At 44.9% G+C, this 26,183-nt stretch overlaps 1 protein-coding gene across 1 annotated transcript in view; it reads left to right on the top strand.

Moving 5' to 3' along the window:
• LOC146171639 (solute carrier family 22 member 4-like) overlaps positions 1–25,776 on the top strand; it is a 156,191-nt gene extending 130,415 nt beyond the window's left edge. Inside the window, exons 9-12 of the mRNA XM_084586465.1 lie at positions 8,056–8,270; positions 21,636–21,817; positions 23,291–23,433; positions 25,216–25,776. Of these exons, the coding sequence (XP_084442591.1) occupies positions 8,056–8,270; positions 21,636–21,817; positions 23,291–23,433; positions 25,216–25,276 (601 nt within the window). The 3' untranslated portion in view covers positions 25,277–25,776. The remainder of the gene's footprint in view (positions 1–8,055; positions 8,271–21,635; positions 21,818–23,290; positions 23,434–25,215) is intronic.
• The last annotated feature ends 407 nt before the right edge of the window (positions 25,777–26,183 follow it).

Here is a 26,183-nt window from a genome sequence, read left to right as displayed (position 1 = left end):
AACCGGAAAGATAGCGAGAGACTTTCCTTCTCGCGCCAACACCTCGGTCTTCAAGTGTGTCAGTATGCATTTGCATTTTTGGGATTTAGAAACGCTGCACAGACTTGTCAGCGAACATTTAACAAGGTCAGACCACATTCGACTTCGTGTTCCCCGATGACCTCCCTGTAGTACTCGCCTCTAGTTCTGAGCGTAGGACTCGCCTATGCGCCCTCTTCCATCGGCGGCCTTGTAATAAACCGAAACAAAAGCTTCTGCGGCATCGCTGCAATAGAGGTTATCGTTTCACTCCGCGCACTTTCAGGTCTCCCGCCAGCAAAATCAAGGCAATTCAATTCACCCCCCCCCCTCCCCACCCAACATCACTCAGAGAATTTCTGGACGTTCTTAGCTGTTATACCCGCCTTTTTCCGAACTGCCCCAATTTTCGGAAAATTCTCTCTGACCAAACAAGATCCGGCTGCACGACGTCAATGAGCTGACGACACTCATCTGCATTCGCTGTCGTTAAGAAGGTGCTCGAGAACGCTTACTCCTCCCGCCCCGTTTCTTCTCGTCACCAATAGCTCAAGCATTACACTTTGCACAGTTGTCCATAAGCAAGTCTCTAATTGCCAAGCTGTCGATTTTTTCCTCGGAAAAGCTGCGTCCACCTAGGGCTAAATACAACACCTTCGTTCAAGAACTCATAGTGGCCTACATGGCCATCAAGCCTAATTGCCACTTTCTGGAGAGCCCGCACTGTGACGTCATCAGAGTGCGTAAGCTCATGACATATGCCTTCCAACGGAATCACAGTGCACTCACTGCATGCGACATCCGCCGCCTGTTCCTTATCTCCGAGCTTATAGTAGATCTCCGTCTGGTCCATGGGCCGGAAAATAGTGTAGCTAATGTGCCCGCGTCGGTGTCTTACAGTCTCAATCGCCAGTGGACACACAGGCAGTGCTCCAGCGCAACGACATAGAGTTGTTTCGTTTCTCCTGTCCTTCGCTGTTTGTCTACTGCCATTTTCCTCCACTTTGAGTACGTGCGAGTCTACTCTTGTCCGATAGCCTACGTGCCTTTGGCTTTCCGTCGCATCATTTTTGGCCAATTGCACCAAATGAGCCACCCTGATATTCGTGCGACACAAAAGCTGACCACATATTGCTTACTTTCACCAAGCATCAATGCCGACATCCGTCACTTGGTGCGAACCTGCCTTCAATGCCAGCGGCTCAAAGGTCTACGGCAAACCGGCACGCCTGCCTCTCCTGTTCGGCCTCCCGACGCGTGGTTTTCCCACTGTCGCACAGAACATGTTCGCACTCATGTTCAAAATGGCGCTGTTAAAAATTGCGCTTATTCTGCTGAGGTACTGAAATTTGCCCTTTGAAAAGTTTCTCCAAGCGCGCGTAACATTATTTCTTTATTTTGCATCCGCTGTCGTGACGCTGGGACTAAGTTGACCCGGCCTTCACTTGGTGGCGTGCAGAGACTCGGGGTTGATGAAGGATTGAATCTTCGAAGTTGGTAAAATATATACAAGCAGGTTTAATGGCACTTTGAGAAAACTTATTTACATGAAAAAGAAGGGTATATCAGCAAAATGGCAAGCGTTAAGAGTTCGTAGCGAGAAGCGTCTGGATGAGCCGTTTACCCAGGGCTCAGAGCGCCATTTCGTGCTCTGCAACGTCCTTAAAACCCCCTATGTCTAGCCCCTCTCTGAAGATGCTGACCAACCAGTTCCAGGGCACGCCCCTCAGATATCGGCATCCAATCGAACACATCACTGCACTGATGGTCTGATGCACTGACTGGTCCGGCATTGTTTCGTTGGACGTGGTCACTTGTTGGCGGGTAGAGCTTGGGAACGGCGAGGAGGTATATTTCTATTCATCAGCAAAGATCCGATATGGTGGTTCCGGCAAGTGGATTTCCTTCTCAGAAACCGAAGTGCACGTGCGCGCCGCATACTGCTCCCAGCATTGTCCCTTTCCGACAATTGCAAATCTTTCCTGCATTCCCGGGAATTCCTCTAATGGCCGTATTCGTCATGCTCCTTTCTTGTCCTGTACGTCAGCGGACGTGTCACTCTGTCGTCTCCTTTCGACAATAGGCATTCCTCACTTGACAATAGCGCTTCTCGACGGGAAGGGTGAACAATTGAACAAAAGCACATCCGGCTATTTCTCACAGGGCGACGTTTCTTTGTATTTTTCTTGATGTTCCCTTGACAGGGCCAATTTGGCATTTGCACGGTCTCGACAAAGCAAAGCAGGCTCACACAAAAAGATTCATGGAAACAGGCTCACTTAGAGTCCTTGTACCAACAGCACATATCCACAGCACATATCCATGCCCACAGGCGAACAATAGTGCGCGCAAGTGCGGACCATGCACGGTCATAACACCGCCGAAGCAATTATCAGTTTGCGATGTTAAACCGCATATACCATATATAACGTGTTTATTCCGCTTGGCAAGAGGACGTGTTATACGTGTATATGTTCGTCAGGGTCACGTTAAGTAAGACTCAGATAATCTGCGAAATAGCACAACGTGACACTCGAAATCCTAGCGACGCTTAATGGCTCTCTATAGGAGCGATATTGAACGAGTCACTTATTGAAGCTCGCGAAAGTGACAATAGAAAAAAGCGTCGTACTATTTCTAGTGACGTTTCGACAACATCACGCTTAGCGGCTCGGTGTGATAGCTCAAGGCAGCCGCTTTTTCGTCTCGAAGAACTGCGGTGCGGGTGAACAGGGTCTGAAAGCGGCTCCCCTTCACTGTACTTAGGGTCACACATGTTGAGAGCACCAGAAAACGTGCATGCGTGTGTTCTTGAGGTATAGGTATCGCGACCAAACAAGAATGACTTTTAAGAGCTACAACCGAAATGAGCAAGTTTCAATGCAGAAGTACAAAGCTAGAATCATGCAGGCCGAGCGGCGCATGCGCAGTCGTCACCCTGAAGTACCTCACCAGCCTAACCAATCGTATAAATCTCTGGGAGCACGTAACTTCCGCTCTAGGTACTTTAACCTAATTTTCCTCGTTCGGTGTCAGAGGAAAACCTGCTCGCTTCGTGTGGACCCTGCCGACATAGTTCATTAAACCTTGGTAAGGGGCAATACGTGCTCATATATATTGCTAATAATTGTTTAATAGTTGGTGAGTTCGATTATTGCTGTTCGTGCTGTTCAGTCTCGAAAACGGGCCGCTGGCCTAATAATGCTTTCCTGATGGTCCAATATGACCGAATGGCGCCGCTCCATCGCTACTCCTGTCGCTTCGCGCTGGTACAGCCTTTGTTAAAAGGAGTCAGTTTCTGAGCCGTGTAGTGGCGCTGAATTTGCATTAGTGGAGATCCTTCCCATTGGAGAGGGTAGAACAAAAAACATCTTACCATCAAGATATTCGGAACACTGGAAATGCATTGCAAGCCTAACGAATTAGCTCAAAAGCAGACCACTTTTGACAAAGACTGTAAATTGTCCTAAGTTAGGACAATTCACCAGACAACAGCTGCAGAGCTAACCGCTCTTCGAGTCGCAATTAGGCATATCAGTCAGTAGAGCCCTCATCGGTGGTCTATTTTCACAGATTCGAAAGCAGCCCTCCAATTAAGCCTTAAAAGCGGCTCTTCGCCGTGGAGCCCATGAGCAACTCGTTGCGGAAATACGGCAAATTCATCACTATGCAATTATTGGAGGACATGGCATCATTTACCAATGTCTTCTAGGACGCAGCGGCATAGCGGGCAATCTCCTGGCGGACGAGGTCGCACGAACAGCCCACCAAGACGGTGATTGTGTGTTGATTACCTTTTCCAGGGCAGACGCAGCGGGCTGGCTTCGCACACTTGCGCGGCAACACACGCTCTCCTTGTGGAATTCTGGCCAGTTTGCAAATTGCCATTTAAAATCCCTGGACCCTGACTTGAAGCTCCGGCTTCCACCTGGCCTACCCTGACGTGAAGAAACTTTGCTGTGCCGCCTGTGGGTTGGTGTAGCATTCACAAACTCTTATTTTTTTATGATATGCATGGCACACAGCCCTGCATGTACAAACTTTGGGTGCGACGAGACTATAGGCCACGTTCTTTCTGAGTGCCCCATATACAGTGAGGAAAGACATTGTCTATGCCGTGCGCTGGAGCGTCTAGATGGACGCCTATTGACTGAAATTAAGATTTTAGGTCCCTGGCCGCGCCGATCGTCTGCGCTGAAGGCCTCCCAGGCACTGCTCCGCTTTATGAAAAGCACAGGCCTAATCGAAAGGCTATGATTTTGCTGTTAAGTTACGTGATATAACTGTGACGTGATGTGACTACTAACTTCACCCATCCCTCTCTTACAACTTTTATATCCACTCACTCATTTCCGCCACTGCAGGGTAGCAAACCGGTTTCTTTGACGGGTTAACCTCCCTGCCTTTCCTCCTCATCGTCCTCCTCCTCCATACCATGGTATGCCATTTGCAACAATAGCCAACGCATGCCCTAAGAAAATCGCTCTATTAGGTTACCATTTGAATACGCTACACTCGAGCTTGTCGACTGTTTATATGGTCAGTTCCGCGGATATGTCAATAGCACGAAACTACTGTTAATACTTTTTTTGCGCTGTTATTTTTATGTGGATATTTTTTGTCAGTTTCTTCCACAAAATGTCATGAGCATAGTTGTGCTTCTTTTTAGATAGTGTTAACTAACGGTAGGGTGACAGGGCTCGATGCGATATCCTCTTGCACGTTTGCCCCGCCAGGAGGCGCAGTAGTTAGGGCGCTCGATAATAAATAGAATGATGGTTTAGTTAACCAATCTAAATCAATAATTAGGATATAGGGAGAACAATGAGCATGATAGCTACTGCTACCACCCCGTTTCAAAGGGGACGCTCCTATATTCCATCCATCCCATCCATCGACTACTGTTCCCAAGGATGCGGGATCGAATCTCGGCCTCGGCGGCCGCTTTTCGGTGCAGGCGAAAAGCCAGGCGCCCGTGTGCTGTGCGATGTGAGAGCACGTTAAAGAACTCCAGATAGTCGAGATTTCCTGAGTCCTCCACTACGGCGTCTCTCATAGTCGCTTTAAGACGTTAAACTCCGCAAACCATACCATACCTCTTGTTCTTTGTAGCCTGATGTCATATTATTCGAGGAGAAATTTGATAAAGGTAATTTGCGTCATAACACCGAAGGATACAAGACAAAAACTTTACAGGAAACCAGACGCAATCAAACTTCAGTATGAACAACAACGATTAGATCACTTTACGACCATTCAGCTTATAACTCAGTCAATGTATTATTGCGGAACGGGAAACGTTTCCTCTAAAGCAAATAGGAACTTTATTTTTGCTCAGGGGGTCTTGAATTTCATCCACCCTCCTTTCGTTGCATACATGCCGTCGGTGTTTTTCAAGTAACTCGCTTTCCTTTTCGGTTAATATAGGTTAGTTTGGGCAGCGGAGCCGTGGTTTCATCTTTCAGCGCTGCGCAGAACTCATGAAGAATAACCGCAGCCGAATGCAGCCGAATATAGCGGTCGTGGAGGTTTAACCAATTTTCGTCCATCGTCCTATAGTGACGCTGCACACAAGTCCATGGCTGTGTTTAGCAGAGACGAAGCCTTGCAGCGAGGTTCAGTTACCTACAATGTGTTATCTTACCTGTGCAAGTTATTTCCTGTTTCTGTCTGCTTTCGAACGCAAAAAAGTGGCCCCTTACTTTTTCTAATTTATAATAATGACCTGACAAATTACATAACATCTAACATACAGCTGTTTGCCGACGACTCTGTAATATACCACCCCATAAATAACTAATCTGACATCGCTATCCTACAGAATGATCTGCTTAACGTGAAAGAATGGTGCGACACCTGGCTCATTAGATTAAATGCTAATAAAACGTTTTTTTGAAGGTTTATTAAAACGAAATACAAGTCAATTATAAGTGCATAAAAAAGTTTGTAGAGTCTGTATGTCTCTTTGCACCGTCGGCGTAACTACTTACCTTTTACCTATCATCTTTACGATTTTCCTATTACTCAATCTGACACTATCAAATATCTAGGTATTCATATCTCCAGTGACCTATCCTGGTCCAGTCATATTTCTCATATAAACAACTCCGCTTGTCGCGTTCTTGGCTACTTAAGCCGCAACATTTTATTAGCTTCCCCTTCTGTCAAACTAATTGCTTACACTTCGCTTGTCAGATCCAAACTTGAGTGCGCTCACACTATATTCGATCCTCACCAAACTAATCTGATCAATTTACTGCAATCTACTCAAAATAGAGCTTCACGTTTCATTCTTTCAGATTACTCCTATCGCACCAGTGTTACCGTACTAAAATCCAAACTTGAACTTCACAATCTAGCTTTGCGCCGGAAACTAGCTCTCCTTTCTCTTTATCACAAGTTTTATCACTGCTTGCCACCTAACAACGTGTTCATCCGTCCAGCCCATTGGTCATCTCGTCATCTCTACTCCAATGCCGTCTACCCCCAGCGCGCCCATACGATAACATTCCAAAAGTCATTTTTTCTCCGCACCGCCCTGGACTGGAACGACCTTCCCGACCACATCGCCTCACTAACCGACATTCATCATTTCAAGACTGCCATCGAAAGACATTTTTTATTGTAACCGCCCCAGCCCTCATGTAAGACCCCTTAAATGGGGCCTTTGAGAATTGAATAAATAAATAAATAAATAAATAAATAAATAAATAAATAAATAAATAAATAAATAAATAAATAAATAAATAAATAAATAAATAAATAAATAAAATAGCGCCTAAGGCGCGTATCGAATTTTTTGGCAGCAGCTTCGCCTTAAGGAAGCAATAATGAAAGGCGCAAGAATCCTGTCTTACGTGCCTCGCTTCTCCACCACCTGCAGGAAGTTAAGGCGGCGGTGCATGCATGTGGTATTTCTAAGACATTTCCCAAAGCATATCCGGCCCGTGACATGGACGACGCTGCGCACTTATCCCGCTTACCCAGTGCGAGAAAGAAAATTTGAGATTTCAGAACACCTGCAGGTGGCTCGCTGCAGTCAGAACAATGCTTTACTGGCAGCCACTGCAGGCAGCGATCGGCGTCGAGAGCCTGCGGTTGTGAACTTTGAGCGTTACACCGACCCAAGTACACACAATAAGCGCCCGTTCTCGAGTCTGTTTTGCACTGTTTCAACAATCAGGCTTTTCATGTTCTTCATCACGCTCGCCGCTCTGGTCCCCTCGTATTTCAATAGCTCACTGACAGCGAAAACCACCTAGTAGGCACCGCACAGCGGCAATAGTACAAATCCGTTCCTGGCGCTGGCAGGCTTACATGGCCTATGTGCAATTTTTCGGATCATCAAGTTTTTACATAAAGTTTCTTGCATTCGGTGAACATGAAAAATTATCAAGTGAAGCTAATCTATCATTCTATTCGCGGACACTATTCCACTTTAGTCCCCCTTTAAGATCTATAGGGGGTGTCGCTATTACCTTGCGTAGTTATTGTAATAGAAATAATTAAGGTTTAAACTACAATATATCCGCAATGTTTAGAAGCAAAGCTGCCATTATTTGGCAGTGAGGGACAGTAATGTATTTGGGATGGGCATTGAATTGTTAATTGTTTTGCTCTCTTTTTCTCCGATGTTTTATTTACGGGGCCATCCATCTGAGGACTGCTGCCAACATGTTGAATCGTTCCTTTAATCAAGAAATTCCGTCTGTGTAAATAGATGTTCTTGAAAACAACCGCTGTGGCGGGAAATGATGCTGTGTTCCATCCCGATGGGCAACACTGAGCCGCAGCAGAGCAATTTCAGTTTTTTCTTGTGTAATGCAGCTTCACGCGCTGTGTTCTCCGCCTAATGCGCAAAAACTTCACAGCTAAACAGTCACAGGTATGCAAGCTTTCTAGACATTGGCACGCGACAAAACCACCTTAACTGCTCAGCTATACTTCCGCAAAAAAAAAAAAATTGTCGGCTGACTGGACCAATTTGTTCCCGTATCGATGTTGCGCTATCTAAAGTTCCTCCTCTCATTTTTTCAGCGCCGTGGTGGTCTTGGTGTATTATGACCTCATCTACAAGATCACTCACTTCGGTGGCAACCCGCACCTCAACTTCTTCCTCGTGTCTCTCCTGGAGTTGCCCGTGATGCTGGTGAACATGCTGCTCATAAACTACGTGCCACGGCGCATTATCTGCTACCTTCTGTACATCCCGGCCATGCTGGTCTGCCTAGCACTGATCTTCGTGCCTGCCAGTGAGTGTATTTACACGAAAACCAGGCAGTCATCGCACCCTCTGAAATGGCTACCACATGATCACAGTCACACCATTCGTGCACCAAATGCACTACCATTACTCCAGACAAAACTTACGACTAATTTATAAGTGTACGCATTCTTCATGTGAGCACGACAGTTAAGCGAATTTTCCGCTGCTCTTTCACAAAAGGCTTCAAACTTCGAGGAGTAGTGCACGCATAAAGGTTTGATTTGCCTTGGCAAAACAAGAAAGGCCGACTTAAGAAGCCCTACGATAACTTGGCAGGAGCTTTCGAGTCGTGTTTCTCAATTTCTATAGACACCAATGTGATTCATGTTTTACAAATTGCCCTTCAGTATGTCTTCGATTTCTGATTCCGTAGAACAATTTGCGTCCGTCCAAAAGCCATGCGTCCCCATGTTGCCACAACGATGGTTTGAGTCGTTCTTCTCCCAACTTGTACAGAGCCTAAAATATTAGGGTAAAATAGACTGCCCTAAGTGCTGCAGCAGTGCAATGCTGCTCAAATGACGTCGAAATGTGGGAACGAAGGAACTGGCTAAGTGGTATACCGATCGCTCGCGTGGGGTTCATCGTTTCCTCTGCGCTGCATCTGCCATGACGCTTAGGCCCAGTTATTTGGAGCAAAAGCAATGCAACCCGACCAGCGATGTTTCTCCCGCTCCTCTATGGCTTTGAATGCTCGATACCTCAAGCACAGCTAGCGTGTTTGAAGCGTTCATACAAAGTATGACGCGTTGTCATCTTGCATTGCGCTGGATATGGGTAGCTTTACGAAGTGGTAAATACGCCGAACTCTTACCATCTAAACACAGATACTGAATGCAGGGTGCACCAACCCGCGACAGCGTGTAGGCACGAGGTGCACGAGGCCAGCGATGAAAATAGCAAGAATTGTGCTCCCAAGAACAAAAAAAAAAGTTAAGAGACGCTTAAGCTCCGCCTACGAGTTGACCCGGTAGCGAACGTTTCTTCTAATTTTTTTTTTATAAAGCTTAAAGCCTTTCTTTCCTCATGCGTGGTGTGTATAAAGAAAGTATGAGCAGAAAACGTCAGCAGAAAACGTGACCGTCCCTCGTGCCTCCACTAAGCCACTATCACCCTAATCCCCTGCCGGGCGCACAAACCACTACTCCACGCCGCGGTCGTGATAAACCGACCGTAATTCTCCTTGTCTAGCTTGAGGATGACGATACCGAAGACATTAGAGAGTTTTAGTTTACCGTGATCCGCGATCCACTACCGTAATCCGCCACCGTACGTTCGTACTGGATGTCGGCCCATAGACCTGCCGTGTCGGGACCAATCAGCTTGTGCGCCCCGCCAAAGTGCGATAGAGGGTCACAGTGGCGGATAGCGGATCACGGTGGTCTTAATCTTTCTAGTGATAATGCAGTTAATAAGCAAACTTAAGCACAGTCGTGTTATTCGTTTCTCATGTATTTTTCTCTTCATTTTTTTTTTTTGGTTTTTTGTTGCTTGTGCGCAACGCGGTCATCTCTCGGTCTTTCTACAAAGAACACTGAAGGGAGAATACTTTAAATTCTCATAGTGTGCGTTACCTAATGGCCATCCAACATGGCCATGAAGCCTTTGATATGATTTTCCTCCTGGCACTGCCCAGCCTGTGGAAAACGCGCATGTTGGACCGGAATGCTGAGCCTCTCGTTCGCCCCAGTACCTATTTCAGTCAGATGGTGCACCTACTCAGAGAGACATTTACGAAGATAATGACTATAAACCAGAATGGCTCCCATTATTGGTGTGTTGTCTTTCCTTGCCACCGTTTTAGTGAAGTTGTGCTAAGGTGGGTTGAAGTTCTGGGGTGTTATGTTATATATTTCAATTGTACTTCTTTGGCTACTGGATGATTAGTTCGTAAAGAATATATCTCTTTCCTAATAAATACGAGTTAATTGGAGAAATATGGGAGAGACCTTCTCCCTGCAGTGGGTATAGTCAGGCTGATGATGATGATGATGATGGTGGTGGTGATGGTGGTTGTGGTGATGAATAAATATCATGCTGGAAAAAGTCCTCCGTGGCCTAGGCTTTTCACGCCCTACTGGAATGCAGACGGCCCGTGTTCGAACCCCATTGATAGCAAATTAGTTTTACTGGATTCCCTCACTTTTCTGAAACACATCCTCGCCCATTTTAGCGTCATTTTATCCCTCCACAAATTCATTAGCTTATTTTGAGTGTGGGCGTTTGAAATTTCTACTCGTGGGCATGTGGTTGTGGCGTCATGTCGTTCAATCAGGAATTTTTTTCGACACGTTTGGAGACGGTTCCCGCAGGGCTAGATTACGGCTACGGATTTTCGGCACGAGACCAATACACTATCTCATAATAACCAAGTGCACCTGTACAAGCCACTTTATGAAGCGGAAATTGAAATGAAACCTACCGCCTGCGTCCATCAACCGGAGGCTGTTTGCATTCGAGAACCGCGCGCGTGTCATCTTCCACCCTGCAATAGGCTATAACGCTTGCAAAATTCAGCCGGTTTATTCCAATCACCGCCATCAAGTTGAGGTGGGCGCAAATCAGCCCAAGAAAGAATCTCTTCGATCACTACTTCTGTCTGCTCGTTTATTGTTCTCGGTGTTGTCGCGACAATGTAGTCATTTTGCCCTAAACACGAATCAATACAAACCGTAGATAATGACTAAGCTTATATACGATTGGAGTGTAGGGTTTAATGTTCAAAAGGGCTATGGGGACAACGTAGTGAAGAGCTACGGATACTTTGAACACTTGGGGTTCTTTAACGTGCACTCACACGGGCGCCTTGCTTTTGGCCTATATCGTAAAGCTGCCGCCGAGGCCGGGATTCGATCTCGCATCCTTGCGTAGAGTAGTCGAGCACCGTAACCACTGCGCCACCACGGCGGAGCGCTTATAAGCATCCTCCCTAATCGAAGCGCGATATACTGAACTAGATTAGGAAAAACATTCAACCCTAGGAAATGCGGCGAATTTGCGGCTGGCAGCGGGGGCTGATATGGGGTGAATGTTTGCCCCCAAAAATACGGGGCACTTACGGTTGGCAGCGTAAACAGATATTCACCACAAAAAATACCGCGCTTTACTGTCATTTTCAGACGCTTTGACTGCAGCCGTTGGCAGTGCTATTAGATTTAATTGAACGCCGTAAAACTTGAAGCACACCACCGCCACTTCTCTCCTTTCGTTTCCGCCTAGTAAGGTGATACATTGGCCAACAAAATGGGTGTCGTGTGCATGCCGAGCGCCACGATTTCGCCATGCTGTCATACAGAAGCTGGCGAAGGCAACGGTCCCATGCGCCTTTATTTTTAAGATGCCGGACTGTTCGTAAAGACAATAATCCTAGTTGGCTGCGATTTGAAAGCGCAATCGAGCCTAAAAGGTGGGGTGTAAAAACATGCGCCAAAGAGCACACCCCAATTAATAAAAAATCACAGTTACCTCTCGATTTCAATTACAGTTCTCTAAAATGAAGGGCAAGAAGCAAAACAGTTGCAATCGATAATATATTAAGTGGATAACTGCTTGGTATGCGCACTCAAAAATAGTAAATAGAGTACCGAATCACAGAAAATTGTTTAGAGGTGAATCGTTGCTTTTTCGGCAGATATAGATGACATGATGATGTAAGATAAGGTTAGTTCAAAAAATAAAGATACGGCAAAATTGCACTTTGAATTTCACATACCACAACGTTCCACTTTGCAAAATAACGGTCTAAGGCCTGCAGCTAACTGCAACAAACAGCTCTATAGACAGTAAAACGAATAAAAAACACCAGATAAACATCCTAAACTAGCACATTAACACGCTTTGTGAAGAATACAGAGCCGACGGTGTGTGCTTTAGGTATTGCTGTAGGCCTTGTACCACACTGAAAGATTAGAAGTCTATCTACAGTAAGGTGAACCTTCGTCCTAACCCCGTCCGAGACTTCGGATTTCCATGGATGCTGTACAAGGTCTTTTAGACTTATTAGAAGCAGAATTATTTAGCTATATTTTTGATAGAGCATTTAGAATGTGGCACCACAGATTTCCAACCCCTAACTTTCATGTTAACTCTTGGAAACACAGAGAACGGTAGCTTTAGAAAATTTCAACAAAAAACTATTGATTTAACATGCATTCAGAAAAATGCTCTAAACAAAACTTGACAAGCAAAAAAATTGCGTCTGTGTTCTCTACAAACGATCTCAGCATAGAAACGTGTTTTCCAACCATTCTGAAAAGCCTTTACAACACATGAGGCATTCATATCTCTTTAATTAACAATACTACCAACGATTGCTATACTAGGTAATGTGAAATTTGAGTTCAGATCTTTACGTGTTTTAATTTTGCGTCATATTAAAGCAAACAATTTTATACTGTCACTGACGTACGTGTATAGAGTTCCTGAGCAAACGTCATTTGCCACACTTGGTGTGATATATGCTCTACTTACTGCACCAACGGCTCGTTCTGAATTAGGACGCCTACACCAGTGTTTCGCGTGGCTGTGGCAGGTGTCACAAGGGGGAGAAACAGGTGCTTTCACAAATATTTGGGATAATTCACTTGTTTGTTGAAATATTTAGATAGAAGTGCCCCGCTACTAGTGTGGATTTACGAGTAGTTAATGCGTGGCGCTGGAAGTGCATGACGTAGCTGTCGGAAACACAAATGTGTCGTGTGGTCATGGGGTTGTTCAGGCCGAGCAGAAAGTTATCCTTCAGGTTGGCTTTTTCCAGCTGCAATATAGCGTGGCAGTCCAGGGAACCCTACACCGGGTACACTTAAACTTCGTCTTTAAGCGTAGGAAGCGACAGCGTGGTTTAGACACAAGGATCTCAACATTGCCATTCACAAGACTACCCGAGACGTCCATGTTCCGGATGACCATGACGGATTGCGGATGGCCGAACAGACAATCACCATAACGGGATACGAAGCTTAAGTGCGCCCGGTGTAGGATGCTCTGAGCGGCGACTGTACCACAGTTGGCACTGAGCAATCTGGGGTGCAGAAGTCTGTTCGGCCTCCCGCAATCCGTAATAGAACACGGACTTCTCAGGCAGTCTTGTGAGTGTCAACATTAAGATCCTTGCATCTCTACCACGCTGTCGCTTCCTACACTTTAAGACGAAATCTAAGTGTGCCCAGTGTAGGGTGCCCTGTGTAGCCACTCTATCATAGTTGGCACTGGCCAATCTGGGCCGCAGATGTCTGTTCGGCATCCCGCAATCAGTCATGGAGAACGGACGTCTCGGATAGTCTTGTGAATGAAAACGTTGTGAATGGAAACGTTGAATATTGCAAATCACCTCGATCATAACTCTTTCTTTTTCCCCAAGCAGCATGGTTTCTGGGCAGGCTTCTCGTGCGAAGTACAACTTTTCGAGTTTACAACCGATCTTCTTCTAAATCTAGATTCTTTACTTTAAACAGACGTCATCTACCTAGATTTTTTCAAAGCATTTGATCACGTCCCGCATCAGCGTCTCATATGTAAACTTGAATGCCTATCACTTGACCCTCAAATCTTAACCTGGATCCGCTGCTTTTTAACCAACCGCTCACAGTTCACCGTCATTGGCGGTCATGCATCCGAAACTACTGATGTTATCTCCGGAGTACCCCAGGGTTCCGTTCTCGCTCCGCTTCTTTTTCTCGTTTTTATCAACGACCTGCCACATGGGATTTCGTCATCCGTCCGCCTTTTTGCGGATGATTGCGTCATTTGTCGCCGCATTTCCAATAATACCGACCAGGAACTTATACAAGCCGACCTCAATAAAATCCAGAAATGGTGCTCCGACTGGCTCATGCAGCTTAATATTTCAAAATGTAAATCCATGCACATTTCACGTAAACGCTCCATTATTCACTTCCCGTACTCCATAAACTCCACTGCATTATCACTAACAAACTCGTACAGATACCTCGGCGTTGAAACAACGAACAATTTAACTCGGGTGGACCATATCACGAAACTTTGTGCTAGCACCTCCAGAACACTTGGATTCATCCGAAGAACACTGGCTATGTCCCCTCCATCCGTTAAACAACTAGCTTACGAAACATACATCCGCCCGAAAATAGAATATGCCTCAGCAATATGGAACCCCCACCAGGCCTACTTGATTCAGTCGCTCGAAGCCATCCAGAATCGTGCAGCACGCTTCATAACTTCCAAGTATTCAGCTCGACACAGCGTTACTGACTTGAAATCATCTCTCGGCCTCCAGCCCTTAGCGCTTCGTCGGAAACTTGCGATCATTTGTCTTCTACATAAATTATATTTCTACTTTCCTGCACTCCGAGAAAACTTATTACGCCCTCCTTTCCGCCCATCTCGCCGTTTATTTAACTCCCGCAGCATACAACGTTTGCATGGTTCCACAAACGCCTTCAATCAATCCTTCCTCCCCATCGCTATAGAGAAATGGAACATACTTCCCGAAAGCATTGTTACCAAGTCTAACCCCTCCAAATCTAGGCAATTACTTACTGATCATTTCGACCTGCCATAGACAGTTTTTCTTGCGGTCTAGGCAATCCGATTTGCGTGCACTGTTGTGTTGACGTCTAATTTTCTGTAATTCATCTTTTTGCCACTTTTGTTTACTGTAGTTGATTTTACTACATATCGTTATTTTGTTATGCCTTGCTACATGGTTATCTGTATTTTGTATGCACTGTATCGGTTGCCTTACTTTTCGTTTTCCCTTAACGTTTTTTTTTTCAAATTTGTCAATGTTATGCATTTTTGTATTCTTTTCCTTTGTTTTTATGCCAGTGTATGACACTTTCTCACCGTTGTCTCCCCCTTATGTAATGTCCCTGATAGGAATCTTTAAGGAAATAATAAATGATGGTGGTAGATACTTTTGTCTCTACCACGGTGTCACCTGGTGTAGGGTGCCCTGGGCTGCCACTCTAACACAGTTGGCACTGGCTAGTCTGTGGTGCAAAAGTCTGTTCGGCTTCCCGCAATTCCTCGTGATCATCCGGAACACGTACGTCTCGGACAGCCTTTGTGAATGGCAATGTAGAGAACCTTGTGTCTGTCGTGTCTTACACTTAAAGACGAAGCTTAAGTGTACCCGGTGTCGGGTGCCGCGGCTGCCACCCTGTATTGCATTCCGTCATGGTCATCCGGAACACGGACGTCTCAACAGTTGAATGGCAACGTAGAGATCCTTGTGTCTCTACCACGCTGTCGCGTCCTGCGCTTAAAAACGAAGCTTAAGTGTACCCGGCCAAGAGTGCCCCAGATCGGCCAGTGTCAACTGTGATAGAGTGGCCGCCCAGGGTCCCGGGTACACTTAAGCTTCGTCTTTAGGTGTACACGACAGCGTGGTAGCGACACAAAGCTCTCAACGTTGCCATTCCCAAAGACTGTGTGAGATGTTCGTGTTCGGGATGACCATGACGTATTGCGGGAGTCCGAACAGAGTTTTGCGCCCCAGATTCTCCAGTGTCATCTGTGACAGAGTGGCCGCACAGGGCAGCCTACACCGGGTGCACTTAAGCTTCGTCTTCAAGTGTAGGACACGACAGCGTGGTAGAGACACAAGGGCATCAACGTTACCATTCACAGGACTTTCCGAGACGTCAGTGTTCCGGATGACCATGGCGGATTGCGGGAGGCCGAAAAGACTTTTGCGCCCAAGATATTTTGTTGGGCGAGTTGATAAACATTCATTATAATTTAAAAGCGCGAACAAGAAGACACGCGGGACAAGATAAAAGGAAGCCACAGTACAAGCGCTGACTCACAACTATGCCTGAGCCTTTACTCCTAGCCCAGATAAAACAAATATGACGAAAACGAAACAATCACGTGAAACAACCCCTGGGTTCACCTGCTGCACAAAACATCACTCAAAAAAGACATCTCTTCGCTTGAAAGAGCAAGAGAAGCCTTGCTGACACACTTATTGTCCGTTGAAATAAAATATGATTCAACTATCTCTCTCGTCATCTTTTCTTTGTGGCGATACAAAATTTTAACCTGCTCAAATATAGGAGTACACTTCTCCTTTTTCATTGTTTCACATGAATGGCAATGTGAGACCAGAAATGTACTTGCCACTTTCCAAGTTGTTCCGGTGTTCCAGTAGTCTCTTGTTAATACAGCGTCCTGTTTGTCCTATATCTGTATAAGTATCTGTGCATGGCACGCAAACATTTCTCCTTTTCTTTGTTATTTCTTCTTTACACTGATTTTGCCCATCCTGCTTGGACCAAAGAGGCCTGCAGTATCATGTAAATAAATAACAGGCTCTACAAGAGAGTGGAAGCCTGTACACAACACTAGTCTTGCATCCGACAAATATTTGCAGAACCACCTTTCCTCGTTAACTTTATCAGACCCCCTAAGGATACCCCACTCTGAAGCCCTTGTTGAATTCCTCAAAGAACACAACCCAAAAAAATGTGTTGGCTTCAGCATGGATGTCAAGGATTTGTATTATAGCCTCCCCCATGATTGCCTCCTTACGCGTGTTCAAATGTGCATTACTGAAGACACTAATGAATGTGACTTCATTGACGCCTCAGGTGTAAGTGTTGGAAGACCTATTTGTTGGATGCAAGACTAGTGTTGTGTACAGGCGTCCAGTTTCTTGTGGAGCCTGTTATATAGGACAAACAGGACGTTGTATTAACAAGAGACTACTGGAACATCGGAACAGCTTGGAAAATGGCAAGGACAAAACATTTCTGGTCTCACATTGCCATTCATGTGAAACAATGAAGAAAGAGAAGTGCACTCCTATGTTTGACCAGGTTAGGATTTTGTATCGCCACAAAGAAAAGATGACGAGAAAGATAGTTGAATCATATTTTATTTCAACGGACAATAAGTGTGTCGGCAAGGCTTTTATTGCTCTTTCAAACGAAGAGATGTCTTTTTTGAGTGACCTTTTTTGCAGCAGGTGAACACACGGGTTGTTTCACGTGATTGTTTCGTTTTCGTGATATCTGTTTTTATCTGGGCCTTGGAGTAAAGGCTTAGGCATAGTTGTGAGTCAGCGCTTGTACTGTGTCTTCCTTTTATCTTCTCGTGTGTTTTCTTGTTCGCGCTGTCTAAATTAATAACGGATTTTTGCGCCCAAGACTGGCCAGTACGAACTGTGATCGGTGGCCCCCTGGGCCACGTGTTACGGTGACGCCGGCGCCCCTTAAGCTAGAACTTGCTGCCTAAAAGCTGCGCTATGAAAAAATAAGGCCACAGAAATAGACAGAGGCTGAAAACACATGCAAACGTACGCAGGGAAAGCACGAAGCTTACGCACCATGCTCCGGCTTTCCAAACGTTCTCACGTATCCAGGGTTTCTGACGGTTTCTTGGTAATACGCGCAGTAGCGCCAGTGGCATGAGGTAACATGCATGTGAAGTGCGTCGTAATATTTTTCTGCAAGGCATAGCAAGAACTTGATAGCTGAAACGCATTTAAAAAAATATAGCTATGGCAGCACTTTTGTATCTCCGTGGAACTAGCACAAATGACTATTATTCGAACACAAAGAAGGAGTCAGCATAGCAAGATAAAAGTATGACCAAACGACAAAGATGTAAGAATAGAATTTTCGTTTGATGTAAAGGCAAGGCAGCCATCATTTTGTATTTATGACATAGCCAAACATAATTCATGAAAAGGAAATTGTGATTCAACCAATCATCTTGAAGAACTGGTGTTGTGAAGAAATATAGGTAGCTGAATTTCTGAAGGCCTGGAATTTTTTTGCCTTCAGAACGACAAGAAATCTGTTCAGAAACGTCGGGCAAAAGCACTTCGTGTGAGGATTGCAGTGACGATCCAAGTAGGTTCTTTCGCCTGGGGTGAGAGTGTACGCCACTGTGGAGGTCGCTTGTGCCAGAGGCGCGCGTCATAGGCAGGCTATGGGTGTTACGAGAAGAAACAGAAGCTCTATACACAGAGATTTACAGTATATATAGCATATACAGCAACGATACAAAATGGAACTGGCTACTAGGGTAATATTTCCCCCTCGGTACAATCGAAGGAGCAGATTATCTAAAACTAGCCTTAATGACTGACCAGACTATCGGGCTTGGTTTTAAGCTCTCGAGGTCCAGCTCTCCTTTCGATAGTATGCAAACGCCAGAAACGTGAACATGATTGTGTCATGGCAGTGTACAGCTTCGCTTCAAACTAGCACTAAACCCTCTTTCCACAAAACACACACACCCAGGAAGTTAACAGTTGGATTAAAAATGGTAGACAGTTCACCCAAAGTGACTGAACTGCCGAATCTCACGTCCCTCCCTCACCTTCAGCAGCGTGAGGGAAACCTTATCTCAATGAACGGGAGAAAAAGGGCACAAAACACCAAGTCTCACATCCTTCTCACATTCCACTGATTTTCATGGCTGGTGTATCAATGCTTATTCCACATTATAATATTGTTCGCAGGGCTTTGCTTTTTTCTGTTTGGCAACGCCTTTTCGGGCTGTCTCGCCTTGTATTTTGGATGTCTTGTGTTAAAATCAACTGATAAGTACACCTAATCTTTATTGCGTGTGCAATAAAACAGTATACCGCCAATGTTCTACTGTTTCTGGGTTACTAGGCGGCTGTTACTATAGGTGGATTGTTACTAGGCCACTTCCCACATCGTGCGATGTGTGTGTCCATTCCTATAGAGAGCTCGATCCACACATGCCTGAGAGCAGCTGGACTGCCGCTGCTCTCGCCGACATTGTAGTCTGTGACGCCTGCAAATAAAATTTTCCAGGCTGCCGGCTTCTTGCTCCGATGTGGTTTTTACCCCTCGTACTGTAACGGTGTAACAGACGCGCGTATGCGCTTCTTAGCCTCCGGGTTTTCACGTATATAGTCTGCTGCGCACTCATATTTTTTTCCTATGGACCCGATAGCTGTTGACTCTGTTGGGATATTGATTCGTAAGTTCGTATCCTGTTCTGTGAAGCTGTGACAGATTTTCTGTTCTTGGGCGCCGAGATTACCTCGGAAGGAGAGCCATGAAATTAGGAGACGCCTGCTTCTGGGAATGGTTAGCCTTGACCGCCTAGTAAAGAGCAGAGACCAACCAAGATCCGTATAACCCGTGCTATGGTCTTTCCAGTTGTGATGTATCGATGCGAGAGTTGGACTGTGAAAAAGGCTGACCGCCGAAGAATTGACGCGTTTGAATTGTGGTGCTGGCGGAGACTCTTGAGAGTTCCTTGGACTGCCAGAAGATCAAATCAGTCGATATTGTCGACCATAAACCCTGACTGCTCATTGGAGGGTCAAATTCTAAAGTTAAAGCTCAGCTACTTTGGTCATCTGATGAGAAGAGAGGAGTCGCTGGAGAAAGATTTGATGTTGGGAAAGGTTGAGGGTAGGCAGCGAACGCGATGGTTAGATGGCATTCTCGAGGCATTGCAGATGAAGCTATGTGATGTTAAGAAGATAGTGAGAGACCGGAAAGCGTGGCGTGACATGGTCCATAGGGTCACGAAGAGTCGGACACGACTGAACGCCTGAACTGAACTGACCCTGTTCTGGCATCGGCGAAATTAATTTAAAATTTCTGAAAAACGCACAAGTGTATTTTCATACAATCCATTCGGTGTTCCGCTTTGCCGACGAATGGAAAGTGGGGAAGGTGGTTCCGCTAATTAAATCAGGCAAACTGCAACTACCGTTTAATTACCGACCAATCTCGTTAACTAGCATTCCGTGTAAAATTTTAGAACATATCATCTACTCTAACCTTGTCCCTTTCCTCGAATCCAACTCTTTCTTTAGCTGAGCTCAACATGGCTTTCGTAAATACTACTCTTGTGAAACTCAATTTCTTACTTTTACCCATGACATAGCTTCAGCCCTTGATTGCAATATGCTTACTAATTGCATTTTTCTTGATTTCACGAAAGCGTTTGATAAAGTTCCTCATAAATTATTATTTCTAAAGATCAGTATGTTAAATATCGATCCTAATATACTAAAATGGATTGAATGCTTTCTAACAAACCGTTCTCAGCATGTACTAGCTAACAACTGTACTTCACCATCTTGTTTAGTGATATCTGGTGTCCCTCAAGGCTCTGTATTAGGTGTCTTACTCTTTCTAATGTATATATATATATATATATATATATATATATATATATATATATATATATATAATGACCTCTGTGCATGCGCTAATTCTCTTATTAAACACTTAAACACTTTGCTGACGACTGTGTCCTTTACCGTACAATATCTACACCCTCTGACAGTCTTCTTCTACAGGCCGACCTCAGTAATATTTTTAACTGGTGTAGCACATGTTTAATGACTTTTAATACTAAGAAATGTAAGCACATGACAATCTCACGCCGTTCAAATCCTGCCCAGTTATCAGAATACAAATAAAATGATAGTCCTTTAGAGCATGCTACTTCATATAAGTACCTGGGTGTCTACATAACCTGTAATTTCTCCGGGAATATTCACATTAACTACATCATAAGCAATGCAAACCGAACTCTTGGCTACCTAAGGCGGAATTTTTCTTAATCCCCGTTACATCTCAAACTAAAATTGTATCAGTCCCTTTTACGTCCTAAGTTAGAATACGCGTCAGCAATTTCGGATCCATCACAACAGTCTCTTATCAATGCCATTGAAGCTGTTCAGAATAGATCTGCTCGTTTTATAGCTTTCAATTACTCTCGTACAACCAGTGTTTCTCTTCTGAAGGCTAACCTTAATGTGCCCGATTTGAAAGTTAGAAGAAAAATTTACCGTCTATGTCTTTTCCATAAAGTGTTCTTTTATAATTCTTCCCTGAAACGCGAACTTATATCGCAACCTACGTACGTATCATCTCGCATAGATCACCGCCAAACCGTTTTCGTTCCTTATTGTCGAACAAATGTCCTTTTTGATTCTTTTCTGCTCAAGACAAGTGCAGAGTGCAAACGCCTTTTCTTCTCCATCACATCAATTGAAGACACATTGTCGTTTAAGTCTGTCATTTGTAACCATTTTTACGTGACTATATAGCTATTTTTGTTTGTTTTTTTTTATCCTGAGCGTGGTATGCATTTCACTGTTTGACATGTCTTGTGTTCTTGTATTACATTTGTCATTCTTGCACTTTGTTTCATTCTGTTTTTGATTATAATTCCTACCCCCTATTCCAAAAAACAGCGCGAACAAACGGGGACGGCAGGAAGAATCAACAACTCCCCCGCTTAACTATCCTGTTGAATTCCACCCCCTCTGTAATGTCCACAGGCCCTGATGGTAATTTAATAAATAAATGTGCCAATAAACCTGCGCTGAAGCCTGAAATCACGACTATGCCACTCTCTGCAGATATGGTGTGGCTCCAGCTGAGCCTGGTGATGGTGGGAAAGCTGGCGGTGCACTGTGCCTACAGCACCCTCTGCGTCCAGGTGACCGAGTGTTTCCCCACTGTTGTGAGGGCGGTTGCCTTGGGTAGTGCACTCACGGCCAGCCGGGTGGGCGCCATCGTGGCACCATTCTTCAAGGACCTGGTAGGTTTCCTCTGAGCGCCAGTCGATCCATGAAGAAATCACGTTAATTGTGATCATAGTCGGATATAGGTTAAGAAAAAAACAGCAAACAGCCCTCAGTGGACCCCCCCCCCCCCCCCCTACCGACAGTGGCATCGCTCGAAATGTGTGACCTCGTAGCACACAAGGAAAAAAAACAGAAAAACGTGTTCTTCCTCGCTCATTGTCTCGTGGACTTTTACCAGAATGGCCACCTCCGATTTTCGCGTCCGTCCATCGGTGTCGCCAGCGGTGTCACCGCGTAGAGCTCCGAAAAGAGATGCAGTAAAGCGCAGAACAACGAAGCGGTTTCGTGAAAACTCGACAATGCTGAAATTCTTCATCAGAATTCGTCGTTTTACCTGTTGAACTCTAATGAGCAAACGACTGTCGATCGAGTTGAGTAAAGGTATGTATTTTTTTCCGGAACTCATGAAGCCTTTAGGAACTATTTGCCAGTACGGACTCACTCGAAGAAAACACGTTCCAAGTACTACTCGCGGGTGCAAGGTGATCGGCCGTAACATATGGTATAGCTCGGCCGCTATTGATTGGAGGGCGGGTCTATTGATAGCTAGATGCCGCTTTTTTCTTGACCTGTACCCGACTATAGTTAACGCTGAAATTTTGATTCGTTAATAGGCCTTCATAATCCGCTACTACTAACTTGCAATACCGGTATACATTGCACTATCGCTGACTAGCAACTTGATTTTTAGCAGGACACAGCCCTAATACAGATACAGACTTTTTCTTGCTCTCCTTTGCTACGCATTGGCGTGGTTCCTAAATAAATTAGGTCGCTAATCAGCTCTTCCTGTTCACTCACTACCGTTGAACTTTCCGCTGTCACACGTGGTGGTATTTATACTAATTATTTGTCTGTCGTAGCACCGGCAGGATGAACCTCCTCCTCCTTCTCAATGTCTTTCAACTTCAATGAGAGCTTTTTGTCCATGAGAAACAGGCTAAACACTACACATCACATTTCTGACTGTCTGTTGGTATGGTAAATATTATCTTGTTTTAGAGCCACTTGACGCGCCGACGTGCCCTCCTGTGCATAACGAGGCAGCTTTCTGGGAGGCAGATGGCCACGCTAGAAGCTCGTAACGTTTTCGTGGGCACATCCGAGTGGTGGTTATAGTGTACTGTGAATTTTCGCAATTTCCAGCCCAATCCGTCATGCGTAGTAAAAACATTGCCGTTTGGTTCAGAGGCTTTCCTCCACGAACGTTTTTTGATCATTTTACAGTGCACTGCAATGAGCTCTATCTGTCACTTTTGTCTTTTTCACTACTACGCTCTGTTTTGACTTCTAGTAGACAATGGGAAATATGCTAAAACTTTTTGTCGTTCTAATACTTAAATATGAATGCAAATGAAAGCTCCTTCATTTCTTCTTGAAGTGCTTGCTTGCTAGGAATGAAGTTTATTTCAATTATTTTGTTCCAGGGGAGGATAACACATCCTTGGGTTCCCACGCTTCTCGACGTCTTTCTAGTCGTCACTTCTCTCCTGTTGTCGCTGATAATTCCCGAGACCTTCCGCAAGAATCTACCAGACACGTTCAAGGATACGCTGCGGCTTCGCGAGAAGTATTTTTTGTATTCTTTACGTTTGGCCTCTCTTAATATCTCATTTTCGCAGGTGATTGTGCAGCCGCAAACAAGCCTTCTGAACACTGTAAAAATCTTGCACATACTAAGTGAGGCAAATATTGATTTAAGATCCTCACTTTTATGTGGTTTAGTCGGCATCTTTATTCTCACTATCGGGAGACCGAAATAATGCGCGAAACTAGTAAAATGTCCTAGAGTATCACGTACGTTGTGATGACGTGGTCTTTAGGATAACTTCGAGCAAGGGTATAGCAGCCTCTTTTCGCCTCGAAGACTTTGCGCTCAGAAGCCAAAGCAACGCGCCGTGTAACTGCTGTCATTTCCAAGACTAGCTGAATCTAAGTAGTTAAGAACAAAAGGAAATGTACACTATGGTCGCTATATATGCTTTGTCAGAGAATCTGCGCAAGAGTGCTAGTTTAAGCAGAGAAACATTTCTATAAAGGAAACTCTCTAGATCAGTACTTTTGTGTGGACTAGTTGGTTCATGGCTTAATGACGACAAAAACAACGTGAAAGGACGTGGACAAAGGAACGCACACAAGAAAACGGGGCCGTCCTGTGTTTGTGGTCCATTGTCCACGTCTAAAATGTTTCCTCTTCATTTGTCGTTGCTCTACGTCCATAATGTAGGACGTTCGATACGTTGTTACTTTTCATTGGCTCTTGCTTCTCGTTGGGTACGTTGGAGTTCGAATTTCTAACTCAGCTAGTGCTTGAAGAAAACATGTGCGAATAAATAATTCTGGTTTAAGAGCTGATAAGGGAAATATTTTATACTTCATAAAACGTTCGGCGATAATTTCACTTTAATGAAGTCAGCTTGTAAACGACAATTACGACCTATAATTAAGATGAGTGCAGTTATACTCGACATAAGATATATCACCTAATAATGCAGCCTAAGTTCAATTTATCGCTGTTTCCTAATCAACAGTAATTACTTGGCACCTACAATGCGTTCAGTACAATTATACTGGGCTTAGGATATCCAATGATATTGTCACGTAGTGGTGACAAGACCGTAGACACCAAAAGGAGACACAGGCTTGATGGAACTGAAATTAACTCTTTATTGGGCTGACTTGCGCACGCAAAAGAACTAAGCAACTCGGCGGCGGCGATAGCAACAAACGTGCTCGTCGATCGTCGAACAAAGAATGCCCGTCACACTCGTCAACGCTCAATTTAAAGGCTACTCAGAACAATGTAGATGACGTCGCAAACTGCTACTAACACAACCTGGAACATTGTAGAAACATACGCAAGTGATCAGAATCTTCGAGACAGATCTCGGCGCATCGTTCGCGACGAAGAAAATGATAACGCGTCATATCGCAACAACACGCATGAACAAACACGGGATGCAGAATTCATACGCGTGCCAGAATTACAGTGATAAGGCCGCATGCCGTTTGCTGTTAAAGAAACAACACAGTTTTGAAGGTTTCGCGGCAATATACCACTTGGCTAAGCTACCCAGCGACTACAAACACATTCTTTGTCCTGCGCCCGTGAGCCAAGTATTGCTACACAATGAAATGTTCTTTTTGGCTAGGTGTACTCGTTACAAAGCACACGCAGTGTTTCATAAAATACACGACGAATTGAATCCGTTAGGAACTCGGAATGAGAATGTGCTTGTGACCAGCATGGGTCGTCCATGTCCGCTATGCACTTCTGGGATTGTGGCGTGTAATAAGGCAACTGTGAAAATGCGAAAGTTTCGTAACGAATCCCGTTTTGCTTCCTCTACAGGGACGTCGTGGATGTACCGACGGAGCTGGAGCTATTTGATGAAGACGACAGTGCTGCCTAAGAAACAATTTAGTACCCTAGTGCTTACATTAACTCCTGCTGACGCACAGTAACAACAGTGCTCTTGTGTGTGCGCGTTTTAGTCGCACTTTGTAGACCGCCGCAAGTGCATGTTTATATGTCGGCTAACTGCGACTATCCCGCGGCATCAGGAAGAGAACATGAAAAGAAATCAGGGCTCACTGATAAGGAGCCCACAACATTTGGCTACCAAATAAATCCAAATGTGATGTGTCATGATAGCGGCTCAGGACACAGTTTCAGTGGCCTTCGAGACTTTTCTCTCCCATAGTGCATATCTTATGGTGTTTCTCGGAGTCACAGACTTTTACATATAGTACGCATAACCGAGAATGTTTGATACCATCGCTGCGTTGAAACAGGCACAGTATTTCCTAGAGACCTTTATACAGAATGTATAGGCGCAGGCATAGGCTTGCAACGGTCGTTTCATTTCCAAGTGTTACCAACTGCAATTAAAGGTGCTCCCAAACACTCGTACCCTTTATGTGTTCTTAATTTTCAATCTATGTCATTCAACCTTGCATCACGCGGATTGTTCATTGTTCAACAAAGGTGAGTGACTCATGCGCACAGAAATGCGAACTGTCTTCTCTATTTCGCAGAATATGGCAGAGATTGAGCAATGCGAAATAATGGGAGACAAAGATCCTTCCAGTGTCACGCAAACCACAATAGCTGCTCGCCCAGTCCAATGCGGAGGAAGCAGAATGTCCCATAGAGCGTGAACCGCACCACCTGAATAGCATTAGGCGCTCTGTGGCCCGTTATGGAATAGAAAACAGCGCAAGAATTGTGGCTAAGAAAATATAGAGGGAATCTCCAACCATCAAGAGAGCAACACGAGCTTGCGTGGAAGTCCATGCATGTATTTCTCCGGTAAAGCA

Source organism: Amblyomma maculatum, unplaced genomic scaffold (assembly GCF_055883805.1).
Source record: "Amblyomma maculatum isolate TAMU_Amacu unplaced genomic scaffold, ASM5588380v1 scaffold_19, whole genome shotgun sequence".
NCBI classification, from domain to species: Eukaryota; Metazoa; Arthropoda; class Arachnida; order Ixodida; family Ixodidae; genus Amblyomma; species Amblyomma maculatum.
This window is presented reverse-complemented; position numbering and strand designations above follow the sequence as displayed.